This window comes from Protopterus annectens, chromosome 1.part1, assembly GCF_019279795.1.
Source record: "Protopterus annectens isolate FY-2018-M chromosome 1.part1, PAN1.0, whole genome shotgun sequence".
Classification (NCBI taxonomy): Eukaryota; Metazoa; Chordata; order Ceratodontiformes; family Protopteridae; genus Protopterus; species Protopterus annectens.
The window spans coordinates 1,784,413,359-1,784,432,762 of record NC_056726.1 but is presented as its reverse complement, the minus strand read 5'-3'; the positions used below and the strand labels follow the sequence as shown (position 1 = coordinate 1,784,432,762).

The window sequence follows — 19,404 nt, the reverse complement described above, 5'->3', positions numbered from 1 at the left end:
TTTAAATCCCTGGAGCATGTGGCTCTAAGTGATTTGGTTTTCTTGAGATGGAGCATGTCCGTTAATTCCAGGTTGGACATGGCCTTGTACTTCAGGCAGAGATCACCTCTGAGTAGGCGGTAAGCAACAGAGTAGAGCTGGTGTTTCTTTAATCGAGCTGCATAGGGCATCTGTTTGAGGCCCACAATCCTCTTGGTGAGGTACTTCTGTGGTCTTTCCAGCTGTTGCAGGTGTCGAGTAAGGTACATTCCAAATGGGGCATTGTACTCTATTATGGTCCTAACTGATGAGGAGAGGGGCACAATGACCTCTCTTGATCTAGATGTGAACCCTTTCGTGATTAGGTGGGTTACATAGAAGGATTTTCTAACCACTTTGGCAATATGATTATCAATGGAGAGGTTGCTATCTACCTGGGTCCCCAGATCCCTAATTACATCTTCCGTACTTAGTGGATTACCACCTATGTGATAGTTCGTGGGCACTTTGTTTTTCCCAAAGGGGATGACTATGCACTTTTTGGCATTTAACTTGAGGCCATAGTTCTGACACTAGGTATTCGTCTCCATGAGACCCTTCTGGAGGATGTCAGTGTCAGCCGGAGAGTCCATTATGGCCCCCAGTTTGCAATCATCTGCAAACTTGGTCAGCCATAGTCCTCCCGTGCTTGCCTGTACCTCAGAGAAGTATATACCGAACAGGAGGGGTCCCAGGACAGAACCCTGTGGGACGCCACTTGTAACCGGTTTAGAGTCGGACATGGCTCCCGCAACTCTGACCATGTGAGTTCTATCCGTGAGCCAGTTGGCAACCCATCTCGTGACATACGGGTTAATGTTCAAGCTGGTAAGCTTATCTATAATGCCAGAATGGGGAATGGTGTTGAAGGCCTTAGCGAGGTCCAGGTAGGCTGTGTGGACTACCTTTCCCTCATCTATGACCTTGGTAACTGTTTCAAAGAAGTCAACTAGGTTTAGGAGGCAGGATCTGCCTTTAACAAAGCCGAATTGGGTAGGGTCCAGTGTCTGGAGGTTCCCAATGTCTCTGTTAATGAGTTCCATGATGATGCGCTCCATAGCTTTGCAGACCAGGCTAGTCAGGCTTATAGGGTGATAGTTCCCAGGATCTGTTGTGGTACCACCTTTGTGGAGCAGGATAACTGTTGCTGTATGCCATTCTTTGGGTACATAGCCTGTGGTAAGGCTGAGTTTGAACAGTGAATTTAGGTGAGGGTTTAGTTCATTTTGGAGCTCGTGTAAGACGCAGCCTGGGATACCATCCGGTCCCATTGATGCTGTGTTTTTGGCTTTGGAGGGGGCTGTTTTCACCTGTGTGTCTGTGATGTCTGGGGCTCTACATTCTTCTGGGATGGACACGGGCCCTTTTGGGGGTGGGGGGGTAAAGTGTGCACTGAACCTGTCAGCCAGGATGTTGGCAATGTCAGTTGGTTCAGTGTATTTTTTGCCATTTTGCACTAGCTCAGAGCAGATCGGAGAGTTGCCACCTAGATTCCTGACATAGCTAAAGAAGGCTTTGTGATTATGATTTTATGAGGGATCGCAGTTTCTTGCTAATACTGATCAGGGATGCCTTTCCTTTTTGGGATTTTGCTCTATCATGTAATAGTTTCCTCCTCCTGTTGTATAGCTTATTTATGGCCGGGGACCACCAGTCTGGCTTCCTCTTTTTGGAGGAGTGAGTCTTGGTTTTACTTGGGATGGCTCGATCTATGCATTCCTGTAGGTGCTCACAGAATGCATTTGTAAAGGGTTCTGCGGTTTGGGCAGCATTATTCTTTAGCAAGGGGGCTTTGAAACTTTCCACCTTGGTCTTGAGAAGTGTGAAGTTTGCTTTTGAAAAGTTTTTCACAGTGGTTTCCTTGATAGGGGGTGGGGTCGGGATGTGGATGTCCAGTGTGATTAGTTTATGGCCTGATCTTACCAGCGAGGTGTTTACCTCTGGTGTGGAACACTGATCCCCCATGTTGGTGATGATCAGGTCCAATATGTTGTCACCTCTTGTGGGAGTGGTGACCAGTTGTTCCAGGGCATTTGAGTTTATAAACTCTAGGAAGCATTGGGCAAAGGAGTTTGTACTTGAGTAGTTTTCCCAGTCAATGTTTGAGTAGTTGAAATCACCCAATATCATGGTGTTTGGTAGGACCTTCATATTTTCCAGTGTTCTCAGGAATGCTGAGTGGGGGTCTTGAGACAAGGTGGGTGATCTGTTGCAAGCTACAATCTGAAAAGCAGCTTTGCCCACTGTTAGTTGCACATGGATGGTCTCCGAGGCCTTGTGCTGTGCCACTAACCCGGAGGGTGTGGTTATCCTTTATGAAAATGGATACACCCCCTCCTTTTGTATTTCGGTCCGGGATCTGGGGCCGAAAGGTATGCTGTGAGTTGTAGCCTGGTAGTGCTGGGTTGCTCTCTGGAGCCTTAAACCAGGTTTCTGTTACTGTACAGATATCGATTTTCTCCATGCTGAGGAGTGCCTCGAGTGCGTGCATTTTGAGGTTTAGACTTCTGGCATTGAGTAGCATTACCCTCAGTTTTTGCTTACTTGTGTTGTTTATGGAGGTGGGTTTGTCTTTTGAGCCTTGCCTAAAAAAGGCATTATGGGGGTGGCAAGAGCCTTGGCCATTATTCGAAAGCCTAAGGGCGACAGGTGCAAGCCGTCTCTGGCGAAGCAGTGTGGCTTGTCGAGCATGTCATCCCAGGCTGACAGACACTGGATCCCCTTTGAACGACACCAATAGCTTAGCCAATTGTTAAAATTGATCATTTTATCTTTATACTGTGGCATCATTCTTGGTGAGGGCAAGATGCTACTCAGGGTCAAGGTCATACCGGCCTGGGCTACATGATCAGAGAACTCCTCTATGTCTCTTTTCTTGTAGTCCAGGGAGGTACGTCCTTTATGTCTATCTGCTGCCGTTGCCTGCAATCTCTGTATCTTCCCCTCTTAACCATATCTTCTTCATGCTATGTTTGCCCTTTACCTTTCTTAAAAACTGCCTATCCTGTATTAAGAAAAAAAAAAAAAACTTCCAAAACTCAAACTGTGGAGACAAAAAAAAGGGAATTTTTGCAATTTGTAAAACCTTTTGATCTCACACTAGTAAGCAATTCCATCTCCCACTGAAGATTTCATTAGACTAAATGTAAAATCCCATGTTCATGACTACATAATACAATTACAGTTTAATAACATTTCTTAATTGTATATACACCAAATTAATTTGTTTGTAAATTAATGAATTACTACTGGTAAATGAAAATCATGTGATGATTGGAACTGTATTACATTAACAGGAACATGGGAGTTTTAAATTTAGTCAAATGAAGTCTCTAGTGGAAGACAGAAGTGTTTCAGAGTGTGAGATTATCGATTAATCACAGAGACTCTCGGTCTTTATTTCCTCCACAGTTGTTTGAGTTTTGGAAGGATATATTACTCCCACTATGCAGCATGTCCACCATTTTTTCTTCTGACTCCCAGTCATGATTTCTGTAGCAGTATTTTAAATGTAATAACATGTGTCAAGTCACCTGACAAACTGTTTGGTATATTTTCAGTATACAAACAGATGTCTTCCAAATGGTGATCAGTATGCTTTTCACTGTTATTACAATTACAAATTGGTATATACAAGTCTTTCAGTGACCTTTTAACTAACTGTCCTTAAGCATTATTTTTTCTACATTGGACATCTGTAACAAAATTCCCTTGATTTAACAGTGCATTTAAAATCATGCAGTGACCTTCAGCAGCCAAAATGACCTTCAACCAAAGCAACACTGCTTTTGGGAAATGCTATAATTTATAACAGTTAATGTAATATGGGTTTATAATACCCTATTTTGCTGCCAACAACATTGGCAATCGCATATTAAGAGTAAAATGAGACTGTCTGTTTAAAGGTATCAGCTTGAAGTGTCAATTTTCATTTCATTTGAAACCTTAATCTGTGCCTACGTTCTGTCCCAGTAAACAACTACGTATTTTAAGATTCTTTGATTTATGTAAGATATCCTAACTTTGTGTTTGACTTCTGTACTATTCTCACATTATAAAATCCAAAGTACCTACTTATCCATACCGCAAGCAAGCTAAGCCATTCATAAACTATATAATGATCATTGTCAAGTGACCTTCTGACCAACATGTCTGTCAGACAGTCATGAATATTTTCCATGGAATAAAAAGGATAACTAATGGGGAAACGAAAGAGAACCATAATATGACGGTTTGTTCCATTATGCGTGAATAGACATTTATGACAACTTGTCTGTTACCAGGTGGGTACAAGGATAACTAATGGAGAAACAGACAGCAGATAATAATATAACAGTTTCTTCCATCATTCATGGACAGGCATCTAAAACAATGCATCTGTTACCAGGTGGAGACAATTTACAGTTGGATGAATCCTACTTACCTGTAACAGTAGATGTTCGTAGAACACACTGCCTTACTGGACATGGGTAGTAGAGCCCTGGCAGCCTCATCCTGGCAGTCTATCAAAGCTCAGTGCTCATCCAGCTGCCTCCTGTGGGTATGAAGGCCCAATCACCTACCAGGATGACTTCCCTTCAAAACCAAAGACAGGACTATTTCAGTTTTCTAGAGTTCATCAGGAAGAAGAGATTAAAACACAAGTGCTGCGAAGTTCCAAACCAAAAGTCTCACACACACACACACACACACACACACACCAAAAATGTCTGCTGAACAAAACTCAGTGGATACTTCAACAAACTACATACATCCAACAAAACAGGTATGGTGGTACGGTTCTGTCAGTAAGGAAGTGTTTTCTACGAACATCTACCATTACAGGTAAGTAGGACTTGTGCAACTGTACTAGGATAAACAAATACACTGCCTTACTGGAATATGGGTAGATTCCTAAAGCTTACTAAACTGGGAGGAGGAAGGAAAAGAGTCCAGGAGCCCCTGTAGAATAGTATTTGTGAAGTGCTATGGATGTAGAAAATGCATCTAGCTTGTAGTGCTTTCTAAACCTGGGAGGAGGAAGGATACGGGTCCAGGAGCCTTTGTAGAATGGCCTTCGTGAAGTGCTCTGGATGAAGAAAAGGCATCCAAGCTTGTAGTCCTTTGTAAAGGTATGGACAAAGAACCAAGCTGTTGCCTCTAGAATACTTCTAGAGTCTACTTTTAAATACGCCACTGAAATGAAAAGACCTTGGTGGAATGTGCCTTACCTTGCCTGGATTTGCCTTGCCATGGTGGTTGTAACAAAAAACAATACCAGATAACAACCAATGTACAGTCGTTTGCTTAGATACAGGCTGACCCTTCTTTGCTCCTGTGAAGGAAATAAAAAGCCTTTCGGCCTTCCTAAAGAGAGTTTCACTTTGTCAAGATAGTATCTGAGCTGGTGATGCACATCCAAGGTATGAAGTATCCTTTCTCCCTTATTCTTAAGATTCTGGAAAAAACACAGGGAGGTAAATAGGTTAATTCAGAGTGAATTATGAGACCACTTTAGGCGTGAAAGAAAGATTAGTACATAACACAACCCTAACCCTGTGGAAAATCAGGTAAGGTTGTCCTATCACGACAACTTGCAATTCAAACTTGCCTTGCAGACATCAGAGCAATAAGCAAAACAGTTTTCCATGTTAAGAACTGGAAATCATCTTGAGCTGCCAGTTCAAAAGTTGGTAAAGTCAAAATTTTCAAGAACATAGGTGAGATCCCACAAAGGAGGAATTTGTTTAGAAGAGAGTCTCATATGCAAAACTCTTTTCATGAGCTGTTTTACAAAAAGAGAAGAGGAAAGAGGGTAATACATAAGCAAAAAAGCAGAGATGGCCACTAAATCCACCTTAACGAAAGCATACAATAAGCCATCCCGAAGTAGCTCATAAATATTTCAAGACCACAGGAATATTAACCTCAATGGACCCTCCATTTCAATTTAGGCGCTATTTAGAAAACCTTATCCATTTGTAAACATAAAATCTTCTAGTAGTAGATTCTCTGGCCTTCTTTAACACCTACTGCACATCCTCATGAAACTTGTGCCTAAATTGAGACAAAGATTGACTCATCCAGGCTGTCAGTTGAAGATACTCCAAACTGGAGTGTACCAGACACCCCTGAGACTGTGTGGGCAGATCCAGAGTGTGATGAAGTTTGTGTTAATTGCCCTTAGCCAATACCATTAAAAGGGAGAACCAATAGTGCCTGGGTCAATTGGGGGTCACCACAATGATCTTTGATATTTCTTACTGAATCTACAGAAGTACCTTGTGAGTCAGTGGAAAGGGTGGAAACACATAAAGGAATATTCCTGTCCAAGGGAATAGGAATAGGAATGCATCTGTCCCCCACAAAGGGCTGCAAGAATGTCTGGAAAAGAATTCTCCAACAGTCTGTTCCGAAATGAGGTGAACAGATCTATTTGAAGCATTCCCCACATCACACTGAAACCTGAGAAACACTGGAAATGATTAACTAATGAGCAAAAGGTCTGTGTTAAAGTCAAGCTGCAGCAAATTCATCTAAACTTTGCATACATTTCAAAACAAACTGATAGTCAAATACTTTAATAGCTATCATGCTGGACTGAACCAGCTTTTTTCCCTGAGATTCAAGCCATTTGTCTAGTTTATATGAAGGAACAGGATATGAAGAAGACAAAGTCCTTTTATTAGAAGGTGATGGTAGGGACACTGAAGCAGAGGTCCGCAGACAAGAGGGGGTTTGAAGGCCAGGCATAGTTGAGCACACCATGAATTTCTTAAACACTTTTTTATGCACAGTCTCAATGATTAGTGAAGAATTACAAGCTTTCTCAAAACATCCTTCAGTGCTAGGATCAATGCAAGAAGGGTCTCCAGCCTAATCCTCTAAATAATCATAAACCTTGCTGATCTCAGAGGCAATTAAAGATTTCTCCCAAATGAATAAATCCATAAATCTAGACAGCATTTGGGAAAAAGAAAAATTCTGTTTGGATTCCTAATTCTATATGTCATCACAGGAAAGCAAATGATGTGGCAGTGACAGGCCCAAAATGTCAGACAATGGATATCCTTTAAAATAAGTATCCTTAAATGACTGACCAGTGGTGAAAGTGCTGGCATTAGTCAACTCGAGAATGCACCCAATAATCAACTGCCTGAATAATGGATCTAGCCTAGGCCACCATCTCAGGTTGGGACCCAGTCAGAGACTGGTTGGTTTCTTCTTTGAATGCACTACACTACTGGGACAGTCCCTGTGGGGGAGACGTACCAAACACTGGCAACAAACTGTGTACCCCTGACTTCCTCTTCACCTGGGTTTGGTTCTCCCATACCCGAAACAGGCAATGGTACAGCCCCAGATGACATATTTGACCCTCATGTCAATCACAGTTCTGGAACAAACACAACAGGGGACCTGTAGGTAACAGAAGACAAGTGGTCTGATTGCCTGCCCAATGCTCAGGCTACTGAAGAGTCAGAAGCATTAGACTGAGGATCATTTTATTTATTTATTTTTATGTCTTTTAAGGTGCAAAAGGGATATATGGTGGTTAAGGGTAGGGGTACCATCTCAGAATCTATCAAGTCAGAGGACAAAAAAGATAGCCAGATCAATACCAAGTAATGGTTACATGGTCAGCTCAATACAAAATGGCCAAAAATCCACTATTCTCCTTCTAAATAACAATAAAAAGTCTATTTCTATAGTAATAATATACTGAATACTGCACTGAGAAAAAAGCAATTTCAGCAGCTCAGCACAAAGCACAAAATACCCGGCCAAAAGACCCCCAAATTTAATAATTAAAAAAAATAAAAATACTAAATAAATAAATAATAAAATAATAAAGGCTAGTTTCGGTCCTACATACATAGAAACAGCCCAAAACAGCCTTACACTAGGAAATGGAATTGAATATAAATGTAAGAAAAAAAATTCCTGTCAGCAATGTTTCACAAACAAAATGGTACCAAAATTGTGATTTAAAAAAATCAGTGCTGCAAATCTACCCGATTCTTTTAAATAATCCTAGTCCCAGATGAAAAAAAATAACAAAAGTGATTTTTCCTGTCAAAACTTTAAAAAATAAGCTTTTAATTGATGGAAAGCTACAGTTCTGACAGTGTGAGACAATAATAGGAACTGCACTAAACAGCTTTCATGCAGAAACTCAAGGAAACATTCAACAGTGGCCCTAAAACACATTCATATGGTTTAGAATGCCATGGAAATAGTTTAAAATAAACAGAATAACTCTTACACTAACAGAAAAAAAAATCTGGAATGCATACAAGTTTCCTAAGATAAAGAAATGAGAATCAGAATACACAATTCAACCATATATCGAAAAAGGCAGAGCCAGAAATAAAAACTGAAAGTAGCTGAAGTAATCTAGAGAGAGGAAAATTATTCTAAGAGATCCATCTCTGACTGTGGCTCTAGCAGATTGAAAAGGTCCTGTCTGTAGGTTTTAAGGGCAGTCCTGATCCTGCCAGGTGATTGGTCTTTCACACCCACAGACAGTTAGTGGGAGGAGCTCCGAACTTTGATATACTGCAAGATGAAGGGTAGCAGAGCACGACTACTCCATATGCTATTAAGGCAGTATAAATATCAAACGGACAGCAAATGGCTTTACTAGGAGGTACTACTGCTTAAAATTTCCAGTGTGACGTCTACAATTTGCCATGACTGAACAGCCAATGGCTACCAAATTAACCAAGCAAGCATCCAAAAGCCTTTTCTAAATGGAGGATACAGTCAGCCTTGACTGGACAGTTGAAGGCTTCTGATGTACAACGCGACATAAAGTCCAATGCCTTATCTGACTTCAGGACTCAGTTACTTGAAGCTCTTATCCATGCCAAAATATGTAAAGCTGGAATAACAGAACAGATGGGTATTCACTGAATAAGAGCTAGTCAATGAAATACAAGGATCTTAAATCGTTGTGGTAGGCAGTAACCAATTTTGTATTGCTTGTGCTTCTACAATGTTGTCAGCTATTTACAAGTGTCTACTTGTTCAATATATACAAGAGTTATTTCCAATTTAGTCACTACTTTCCACTCTAATTCACCAACTATTTGCTGATATTTTTCTACTGTTCAAGGATAAACATTTGTATTTAATGGACCTAGGGTTCATTTAATGTGTCTGAACAAGTATTTCATCTACTGAATTGTTCCAACCAGGTTGCATTCATCAACCATGTAACACTCAACTTAATCACAATATTGCATTTCCCAGTAAAATATCTCATTTATTATATTTTTGAGGTTAATTTAGTGTACTGTTACTTACTAATGTTTGTAAACGCATTTTCTGCCATTTTTAATCTGGTTGTCATTGTCCTTTTATCCTACTTTGCTATTAGGCTGTTGATTTATTAACAGATAAACATTAACAACCAGGTGTTTGTCAACAAATCAGGTACTAACATCAGTTTCATTGCCCTGAATTAACTAACAGTGGTGCCTTACTATATCATTACTCAGGATTTACTATGAACCTCTCAGACTTCCTTTTCCAGTTCCTTGCAACATATATCCTTCCGGCAGCCAAAAGAGGCTCTAAAACTCTTGTATCGGTCTTCCTCACCTCACCCTTCCCTTACATACAGCATTACTAACAGACTTCATGGCAAAAGAACGCCAATGTTCAACACAATGCATACAATGGCATCAGAGGTTTTTGCTGGTTCTTCTGACTAGAAATATTTTGGTACAATTTACTAGGCCAGCTCAAACTTTGGGTCCCAAACTTGGTTAACTGCATCACACAGCAATCTTAATTTAGGATGACTCCTCACTACTTTGAGTGGAATCTGAAAGTAGTGCATTTATTTCCATTATTTTTCTACTAAACACCTGCAGGTACCTAAAGAAGTTAGAATCTGTACTCTATCCACAGAATGACATCAGTCTTGTGATGGCACCAAAACAGGTCCCTGATTTTACAGCATGTTCTTCTGCACTATAACACAGTGGATGTAAAAGATCTAATAGCACCTATCAAAAACAGCAGTAGTTGTCCACTGATGCCCTGGCCAAATTTCATCTACTAGAAGAAATGTCACTTTGGGTCTACCCTGAAGACAGGCCACTACCCTACTGAAACTAATCTGGTCAACAAACAGTGTCAGATCTGCAGGAATGATGAAAAAGATAGCAAAGACCACTGCACATTTCATTGTCCTTACAAGCAAAACCAAACTTAAGACAACTAGACCTGGCCAGCGATGCTCACTGTTCCAGCCATCCTATAATTACATTTGCACAAAGTAGAGAGTGCTAATGCAGATTTTGTGCTTTGCTGCTGGCAATTTGTAGAAAGACTGAAGTACTGACACCTGATGCAGTTAACTGTGCACTATAAGGCCAAAAGCGAAAATGAAAAAGACGGAAGTGGTTGTGGTAGTACTGTTTTTGTGTGGGGGAAAAAAAGCACAAGACCACTTTTAAGAATTTGTGGAGTTCCCTAGAATCAAATGCACTTTACTTACACAAATGAGGATTAAAACTGGTAAAACGGCAATGCAGTAAAAAAGAACATGGATGCACTGATGGACAGAATGTCCGTGGTAGTCTTTGGAAAATTATCCTTATAAATAATAGTGCTGAGACTTTTGTGCCTAGAAAGAGAACATGCATGGAAACGTTTTATTTGGGTATGCTAAAAAAGTCCTCTGAAATTAAAATGATCTATTTCTGATGACTTCTTATACCCTATTTCGACTTTCTTCTCTGGCTGTCTGTGAATAGTATTACAGCAGATGTTCTCTTTATTCTACATTTTAACACAGCCTCCTACTCTAATCAGATACAATTCCAGTACCTTGTAGTTGTCCTGAAAAAAACTGATTGGTTCTTCTAGTTGTCTTTGCTCAAAACTACCAGGCTGCATAAAGTTGGAAGAAAATACAATTAAAGATAAATCACTCGCATTAACAACTAACAATGGTGCCTTAATCAAAATTAGTCTTCTGAAAGCACCTTTTATGACCTAATGAACAGTAACAAATAAGACCAAAACACCTTTTACCTGTCTGCTGATCCTGCTGCAATCTTTCCTCCATCTGCTGACCAAGAACACCTTAAAAGATTCTGCAGAAGCAAATTGGAAAACAAATAAAAAAATGTGTTACAAAATCATACAGACCCTGTCATTTAATCATTTAACCACACAACTGCAAAACACTCACAAAACTCCAAAAAAAGTGAAAAATGTTACTTAAGAAAACATCTAGTTAAAGTTTTGAGGTTATGAATACCTTTAAAGAATCCCAATATTTTGATTTCAATTTTCTGAATAATACAGTAAATTCTTACAACAGTAATGATTTCACACAGTTTGATTTCAGTATGGATAGCAACAGTCTGTTCTTGCTCAATCAACCGAGAAAAGGATAAACAGAAAAGATAAAACATATGCAAAATTATAACATCTCTCCGTTTCCAAGGAACAAAAACTGCTGCCCTATAAAGAGGCAACGTTTCTAAATCATGGCTTGGTGATGGTGAAATGGACAGTTAAACAGTACTGACACATGTTCATGAAGGACACATCTATATGAAGATTCTAGGAAACACTTTCTGTAATTTACTCAGTGTAGCAGTAAGAATTCAAATGACAACCTAACTGATGACTAAAGCTCTTAGGTCATTTTAACAGTGTTCTGATGTCCTAACCTCCTCTGAAACTTCAAAAGCTGTTGTGAGTTTGTCAATGTTCTCCTGACTTTGCCAACATATTTCTAAGTTTTGCAAAGTTTTTCTGTGTTTGTAGAAGTTCTCCTATGTTTGCACATATTTTGCTGTATATGGAAACATTTCTCAAAGTCTGAAACTTATTTCAAAGTATTCCTAATATTGCAGGAGTTCTGTCTTTTGTTGTAAAGCATTTGTTACTGCACTTGTGCTCAAAAATAATTTATTTTACATTAAGAGGGTTTTATTCTGTACTTTGGTGGGAATAGAAGACTGATTTAACCCATCTGAGTTGGGAACTGCTGGTGGAAGGCTTACTGTGTTATCTGACTAGCTTGAAGGCTTAACTGTATAAAAGTCATTCATTGTGCTGGTATAAAAGCCTCACTTTTAAGTATCGAACAGATGCGGTTACCTGAGCCTTGTATATAAGCAAACCTCTCAGGTTTAAAATCCTCTATAGGAAATGCTCTCCATAGCCTCCCACTGTTCATAGCTGCTCAAAAAGCTGACAGTTTGCATAGAAGGCAGCGCCACTGCAGGTCATCTAACAGTAAACTACAAAAACACACTCACTTAGACCTTCAAGTGACTTTCCCCTAGTCCTTTCCATCTGTTATCTGGTATAACGGATAGGTGCTTCCCTATTATCTCTCTTTCTGGCCTGGTGGATATGGGCATCCTGAGGGAGTGTACTAACTACCTCATGTTCAGTGACAACTATTTAATTTTAGAACAAACAGTGGGTAAGACATGTAGGTACACAATGTCATTGGAGGCAAAGCTCTCACATACACACAAAACACTCACTACCACCACTATGGAACAGACACTCAGACCCACATATGCAAAGGAACTCACTTGTAATCTACCAAAACCTCCAAGATCTCCTAAAAGCATCTCTTAGTGGCCCTGCACACACTCAAAAAAGACAGCACCTCACACAACACACAACTCTGAAAATCACAGTAGCCCCACTTCCAAGCCCATAAGGCAACATACCTCCCTGCCAAACATTCTAGTTATTGGTGATTCCATTGTAAGACATACTGATGTCCCCCTTATCAGACTAAACAAGGAGATCATCACAGTGACCTGTCTGCCTGGAGCCATGATCCATAAGATCACACATGCACGTAGGTCTTTAAACCAAAAGTACCAGTATGACACGGTCATAGTCCATGTGGGCATTAACGATGTACCTAACTGGACTACATGAAGTGAGAGACATGACTGAACTTTGAATATGTGTCTCAGGTGGGTATGAATCTAGCCTTGAGTATCATCCTACCTTCAACAATTGGCTTATTTTCTGGTGTCTCAATGAGGGGATCCAATATCTGTTAGCCTGGGGAGACATTATCAACACACCATGATGCTTTGCTAGAGATGGGTTGCACTTGTCACCACTTGGCTTCTGGATACCGGCAAAAACTATCTGTCCCCATACTGTCTTTTTAGGCTGTGCCAAGTTGTTAAACCCTCCAACATAGCAAAAATCACTCACAACTACCTAAAAGTACTGCTGCTCAGTGCTAGGAGTTAAAATGAAAAACTGCAACCCCAGAAAGCACTCCCTCATCCTGGAGATCGCAGGCATATGTACAGTCACTTAAACATGGTATAAAACCATGGAAAGCACCCCAGCTATCAAAGGCTATAATGCCTTTCAAACATTTCAATCTCAGTCAGCTCTAGATAAAACAAAGGAAGGAGGTGTCTCAGTGTTCATAAAGGACAAGTAAATTGCTAGACTGGTCTAACTACAGATGCGACCCCCTATCATAGCTTTGCTAGCTACAGATCCCCTAACATGAGTCTGGAAAAACCACACCTCCTACCTATACCTACTGGAATATCTTAACATTCAGCCTAAATGCACTCCTTATGGGTGACTTCAACTGCCCCTCCATAAACTGGGAGACTTATACGATCATAATTCACTTGCTCAGAGGTTTTTGGAGTTCGAAAACCCAAACACCCTGAAGCAACTAGTTGGCTCGCCAACTAGAAATATAAATATCCTAGACCTAGTACTCATGAACAAGGAGAAATGCTGCTTCCTCCAATGCATTAACTCTTCCCTGGTAAGATCTGACCACAAAATGATCTTCTTTAGTATTAAAACTAACCTAGAACCCCCATCAAACTCCAAACCTGTTAAGAACTTTGTTAAGTCCAATCACCTTAAATTATACGACAGCTTATTAAAACTTTCAAACTGCTCCAAATCCTCAGGACACTGAAGCCTACTCTAAGCTGTACACAAAAGCAGTGTACAACCACATTCACAGCTGCACAGAGGAGGCAGCATATGACTACTGACAAAAATAAACCACCCTGGTGGACCCCTAGCATAAATAAAGTATTCAACAAAAGGAAAAAAAATCCTCTCCAAAGGCAACAGGGAACAAATAAAACAGAGCCAAAGAGTACAAAAAGTCACTCACCAGTCTAAACAAATTATGCCAAAGCAAACTACAGTAAACTCTCAGTTAACCGGCACCCATGGGGATTGGTACATGCTGGACAACTATAGTTTCTGATTGCTTGAGAATTACTATTAAAAACAGGCCTGACCAATACTGTACCCTATACAATTTGTTTGGTTGACTTGTTCTCAGGCTGGGGAGAGAGGGAATTTATTCCTATCTTCCTTTTTAAAACGCTAAAAATCTAAAAGCGTAAGGTATGTTTCCGCGGGGGAAAACAGAAAGTACAACACATGAAAATTGTACTGTATTTCTTTGGTATTTTGTTTGCGGTTGCTTGAGTTCCGGTTACCTGAGAGTTTACTGTGTGAGGCAAAGATAGCTTTCCAGGTGAAAAATGATCATAACTTTTTTTTAATTATGTTTGTAATCTCAGGGGAAACACTCAGCAATGTGAGGAGTTAATCATAAACGGTAACACTTATACCCAGCCTGAAACTACAGCAAACCTGCAGGCTGACCAAATTGAGTTCAAACTTCTATCCACCACTACCGCCTACCAAACCCAAAGAAATACAAACAACCATCCCCCTTACCAGTCATTATGGGGGAACAGTTTCTTACTAAAGCCAAAAACACAACCTGCGAGGATTCCGGACAACATTTCATGATGCTTCTTAAAGAGCTTAAAACAGAATCTACCAAAGCCCCTAGAAACCTCAATTAACCACAGTCACTGGGGGGGCTTTGTCCTAGAGGATTGGAGGACTGCAACTGTTGCACCTCTGCATACGGGAGGCCCACGGATGTCAGTTCTGCTATCAAAAGCATAAAAAGTTGATGCCATTTTAAACCTAGATGCACTGTGTATTTCTGTTTAACAGCAATCTTTTCATTCTTTGTATGGGTTGAGCCATAAAAAAAAATTACATTAATTTTTTTCAATTAAATTCAAGACACAAATGCTTGCCTGTCTTTGAGAGCAGGAGCTCAATCCAATGGTGTTTTAGAGAAAACTACACCAGTAAAATTACCTAAATATTTCATACAAAAATAATGAATAATTTGGAGATACAGGTTTGCAAAAAGCAAAACCTGCCAAAATCAATCTTTATTCTAATGATGCACCTTCTAAAAATAGGCAGCAGTTAAAGGGTTAAAAGTAGTGCCATCCAATGTGCTGAATAATCATTTCTATACAACTTCTTTGATGATACATAAGTAGAGAACTTAATCAGAATAATGTAGGACTCCTTCTAGCCACTAAACTATTCTGGGAAGTTCTAATGGTAATTAATTAATGCAAAAGAAACTTAATAAAAATGCTGCACAGCAAGACCACCTTTCTCAATGACCCTGTTTGTTAACTGATTCTTAGCCTATTCTTATAGTGCTGTAAAATGTTTGCATGCAATTATTACTGGGACATGCAACTGAAATTATACACATTAAATTATGCAGAAGGCCATAAGTGGACATAGTCTGCCAAAGTTTGCTTCTATTTTACTCATTAAAAGCAGAAAAAAATTTTAATAACAGCGCTTAAAGTTCTACCTGTCAAAATCCTTATGTATTTTGTGAAAAATGATCAAGAACATACATTGTTTTACAGCATTCCTTTACAAATCTTCACTGTGCAAGGTTTATATTCGTATCGGTTACCTGTCTCTACGACTTTTGCATCATTCTCAAAAAAGTTTTAACTTGTTATGCGGCAGGAAAACTGGAGAATTACTAACAGGCATTTGTTTCCCATTTCATAGAATGGGACTTAAAATTCCTTGTGAGGCATTTTCAAAAATAAGTTAAAAAGTGTCATAAGCTTAGATGTAATGAGTGGCCCAAAATTAAGTTAACTTAGAACTGCCTTCTAAACCCAAACTTTAGCATTTTAAATAACAATGTTCCTTTATTACAAAGCATGTTAAATACACATCTGTATAACTAACTTGAAAGCTTTTTGTAAAAAAGTTCACTTTACAGTATCCAAACAAACTAAAAAGTTGACATTTTCATGTGATACTTTTCAGATGTCAAATTTTAGGCAGAAGCACAAGAGTTAATAACTGCTTTTGACTCAAGCTTACCCAGCTATTTAACAAACAAAGTGGGTTTCCCTTCAAAAAGCCACATACAAGACAGAAACCAAGGTACAGTGTCACTTTATATATTCTCTCTGCATCAAGGCTCCCATTTAAAAGAAAAAATTATGTTCTACAATGAATTCTATTAACTTCCTACCATGTGTATTAAGGTGACCTTTTGACCATCTCTGCTATGGTACCGTATGCCTTCACAAAAAGAGCATCAGTGTCAGTCCTTAATACTGGATCCTTTGTCAAGCAATAGAGAGGGTGCCAATTCAGACCCAGACTGGTGAACTGATGTGCAGGTACACTCAGAAGATTTGTTTTTTCTTTGGCACAGAGTGCAGGAAATGTTCTACAGCAGTGGTGCACAATGTCTGGCCCCAGGGCCAAATTCAGCTCTTGACGCAACACCAGCTGGCCCCCAGAGAGCAACCAAATTTTTAAAAAAAAGTGAAAAAATGCTATGCCTTACTCCAGTCATGCAAACTTTCCAGCACGTGCTTACTTGCCTAATTGACTGCAGTTGCGCACACCTCTAATTTAGCTGTGGAAGTAACTATTCCTTGTTGTTTATAACTTGTAGTCGATAAACAGTAGTAACTTTCTGCAAGAGTTTGTAGTAAGTCATGGCTGCAAACCAGATTAAAGTTAAACACAATGTTGATGTAGAAAACAAATTTCATGACTGCTGTCTTAAGTAAAAATGCCAGTCACCTTTACCTATTGTTAACTCATTAACGACTTACTATGTTTTGAGGTGGCCTGCAGATGCATTAAGAATTTGTGTATTGGCCCTCCCCACAAAAAGGTTGTGCACCACTGTTCTACAGCATACATTAGATATGAGACGTAAACTGAGTGGTAAAGAAGAAACGAGAAGCATGAAGCTAGTCATTCACTCTTAGGCCCAAATGTGACAACTATGCACTGCTAGGAAGGTCCCCAGAAGGGGGAGACAGACACTTGAAAAACCTTTAGCCAACTGATGGTCCTTCTAACATGAAATAACAACTGTTACCCACTGCATAAGACCCTTCATGGTAAAGTCTGTGAAACACACAAATGCAGCTGTTACTCAAGTCCACCCAAACCAACACTACAACACAGCACTGAACTTTATGTACAAGTCATAAGAAAGGTAAACCCGTAATCCAAAATCTTGTTGACTGTAAAACATACCCTCCACTCTTATGTCTGAAGGTGAACAGCACCTTGGTTTGTGTGACACAAGCAACAAACAAAAGTGAAATAAACAGAAGGTGCCAACTCGAGGGAAACAGCATGAATGAAGGTAGAAATCATGTGTCTGAAAACAGGCTTCGTTTCACTACAGTTACAGCACACAGAAGAATTCAGAGAACTCTGTTACATTTAAAAAAAACTATTATGATAAAACCCAAAAACAAAACATAGAAAGTAACTGTATGTGAACCTAAACCACCCTTGACTTTAAACTGTGAACACTATATGTATATATATATATATATATATATATATATATATATATATATATACATATATACATATATATATATATATATATATATATATATATATATATATATATATATATATATATATATATATATATATATACATATATATACATATATATATATATATATATATATATATATATATATATATATATATACATACATACATATATATATATATATACATATATACATATATATATATATATATATATATATATATATATATATATATATATATATATATATATATATATATATATATATATATATATACATATATACATATATATATATATATATATACATATATATATATATATATATATATACATATATATATATATATATATATATATATATACATATATATATATATATATATATATATATATATATATATATACATATATACATATATATATATATATCCACTAAACCTTAACTTTTTAAACAGGTAAAACTCAAGTTACCTACTTTCATATCTAACTTCTCTAGTGCACACTGCAGAGTGCATTCTTTTCAATCTTACCTTTAAGCATCCCTGTTACTAGCACTTTGTCTAATACCTAAAAAGATCATCTCTACTTGACTCCAAGTAGACTTTTCTCTATCTGTTAAACCTAGCACTTGCTCCTACAGTACTTATTACCTTGATACGGCACTCTTATAGATAGCACCCCAAAAAGGCAAAACCCCATTTCTCGGTCACCCACATCCCCCGGAATCTCTCTTAAAGTTTTTTTGTCTAGTCCTTCTAGCATGTCGAGGGATCAGTTGCTAGTGTCCTCTCCTGCTCAGCTGGTGAACCTGGGAATATTGAGGCAATGTTACAATTGCCTCATGTACACAGACAACCCTCTCCTCCTCCCACAAAACACAAATACATGCGAGAGATGCAACTATACGGCCAAACTGGAGGCTGAGCTCTCTCAACATAGGACTGGCAAGACCAGTCAGGAGGAGAAGGTTACCACACACACTATAGACCCAGTCTCACATAGTACCATCACAACCTCAAATCATACACATAAACACACAAAGACATACTCGTGGCTCTGATCAAAAATCTACCAAAACAGCAGAGGCCACCAAAGCAGACACCCAAACAACCACCACCTCAGAACACAACACCTGCAACACATAGACCTCACAGTCAGAGTGTCAAACAGTCACAGCCCTTAAGGCCAAACACAATGCCAGACACACTAGTCATTGGTGACTCCATAGTCAGACACACTGGCGTCCCGCTCACCAGACTGAGTAAGGAGAAGGTCACAGTAAGCTGCCTGTCGGGTGCTAGAATCCGCCACATAACGCAAGCACTCAGGTCTCTCAATAGCAGGTACAAATACGACTCAGTCATTGTCCACGCTGGTGTAAACGACCTGAGGCGTACCTCCTTGGACTACATGAAAAGAGACATTGAGGAGCTCTCTGATTATGTAGCCCAGGCAGGTATGACCCTGACCTTGAGCAGTATCCTACCTTCACCAAGAATGATGCCACAATACAGAGATAAGATGATCAGCTTTAACAATTGGCTTAAACTCTGGTGTCATTCAAAGGGGATCAATGTCTGTCAGCAATTTGAGGAGTTAATCATAAACGGTAACACTTATACCCAGCCTGAAACTACAGCAAACCTGCAGGCTGACCAAATGAGTTCAAACTT

The 19,404-nt window shown here is 39.1% G+C and overlaps 1 protein-coding gene across 1 annotated transcript in view; it reads right to left on the bottom strand.

The window, feature by feature from the left end:
* Positions 1–19,404, bottom strand: part of SNRNP40 (small nuclear ribonucleoprotein U5 subunit 40) — a 433,394-nt gene that overhangs the window by 228,178 nt on the left and 185,812 nt on the right. Inside the window, exon 8 of the mRNA XM_044084651.1 lies at positions 11,047–11,108. Coding sequence (XP_043940586.1) covers positions 11,047–11,108 — 62 coding nt within the window. The remainder of the gene's footprint in view (positions 1–11,046; positions 11,109–19,404) is intronic.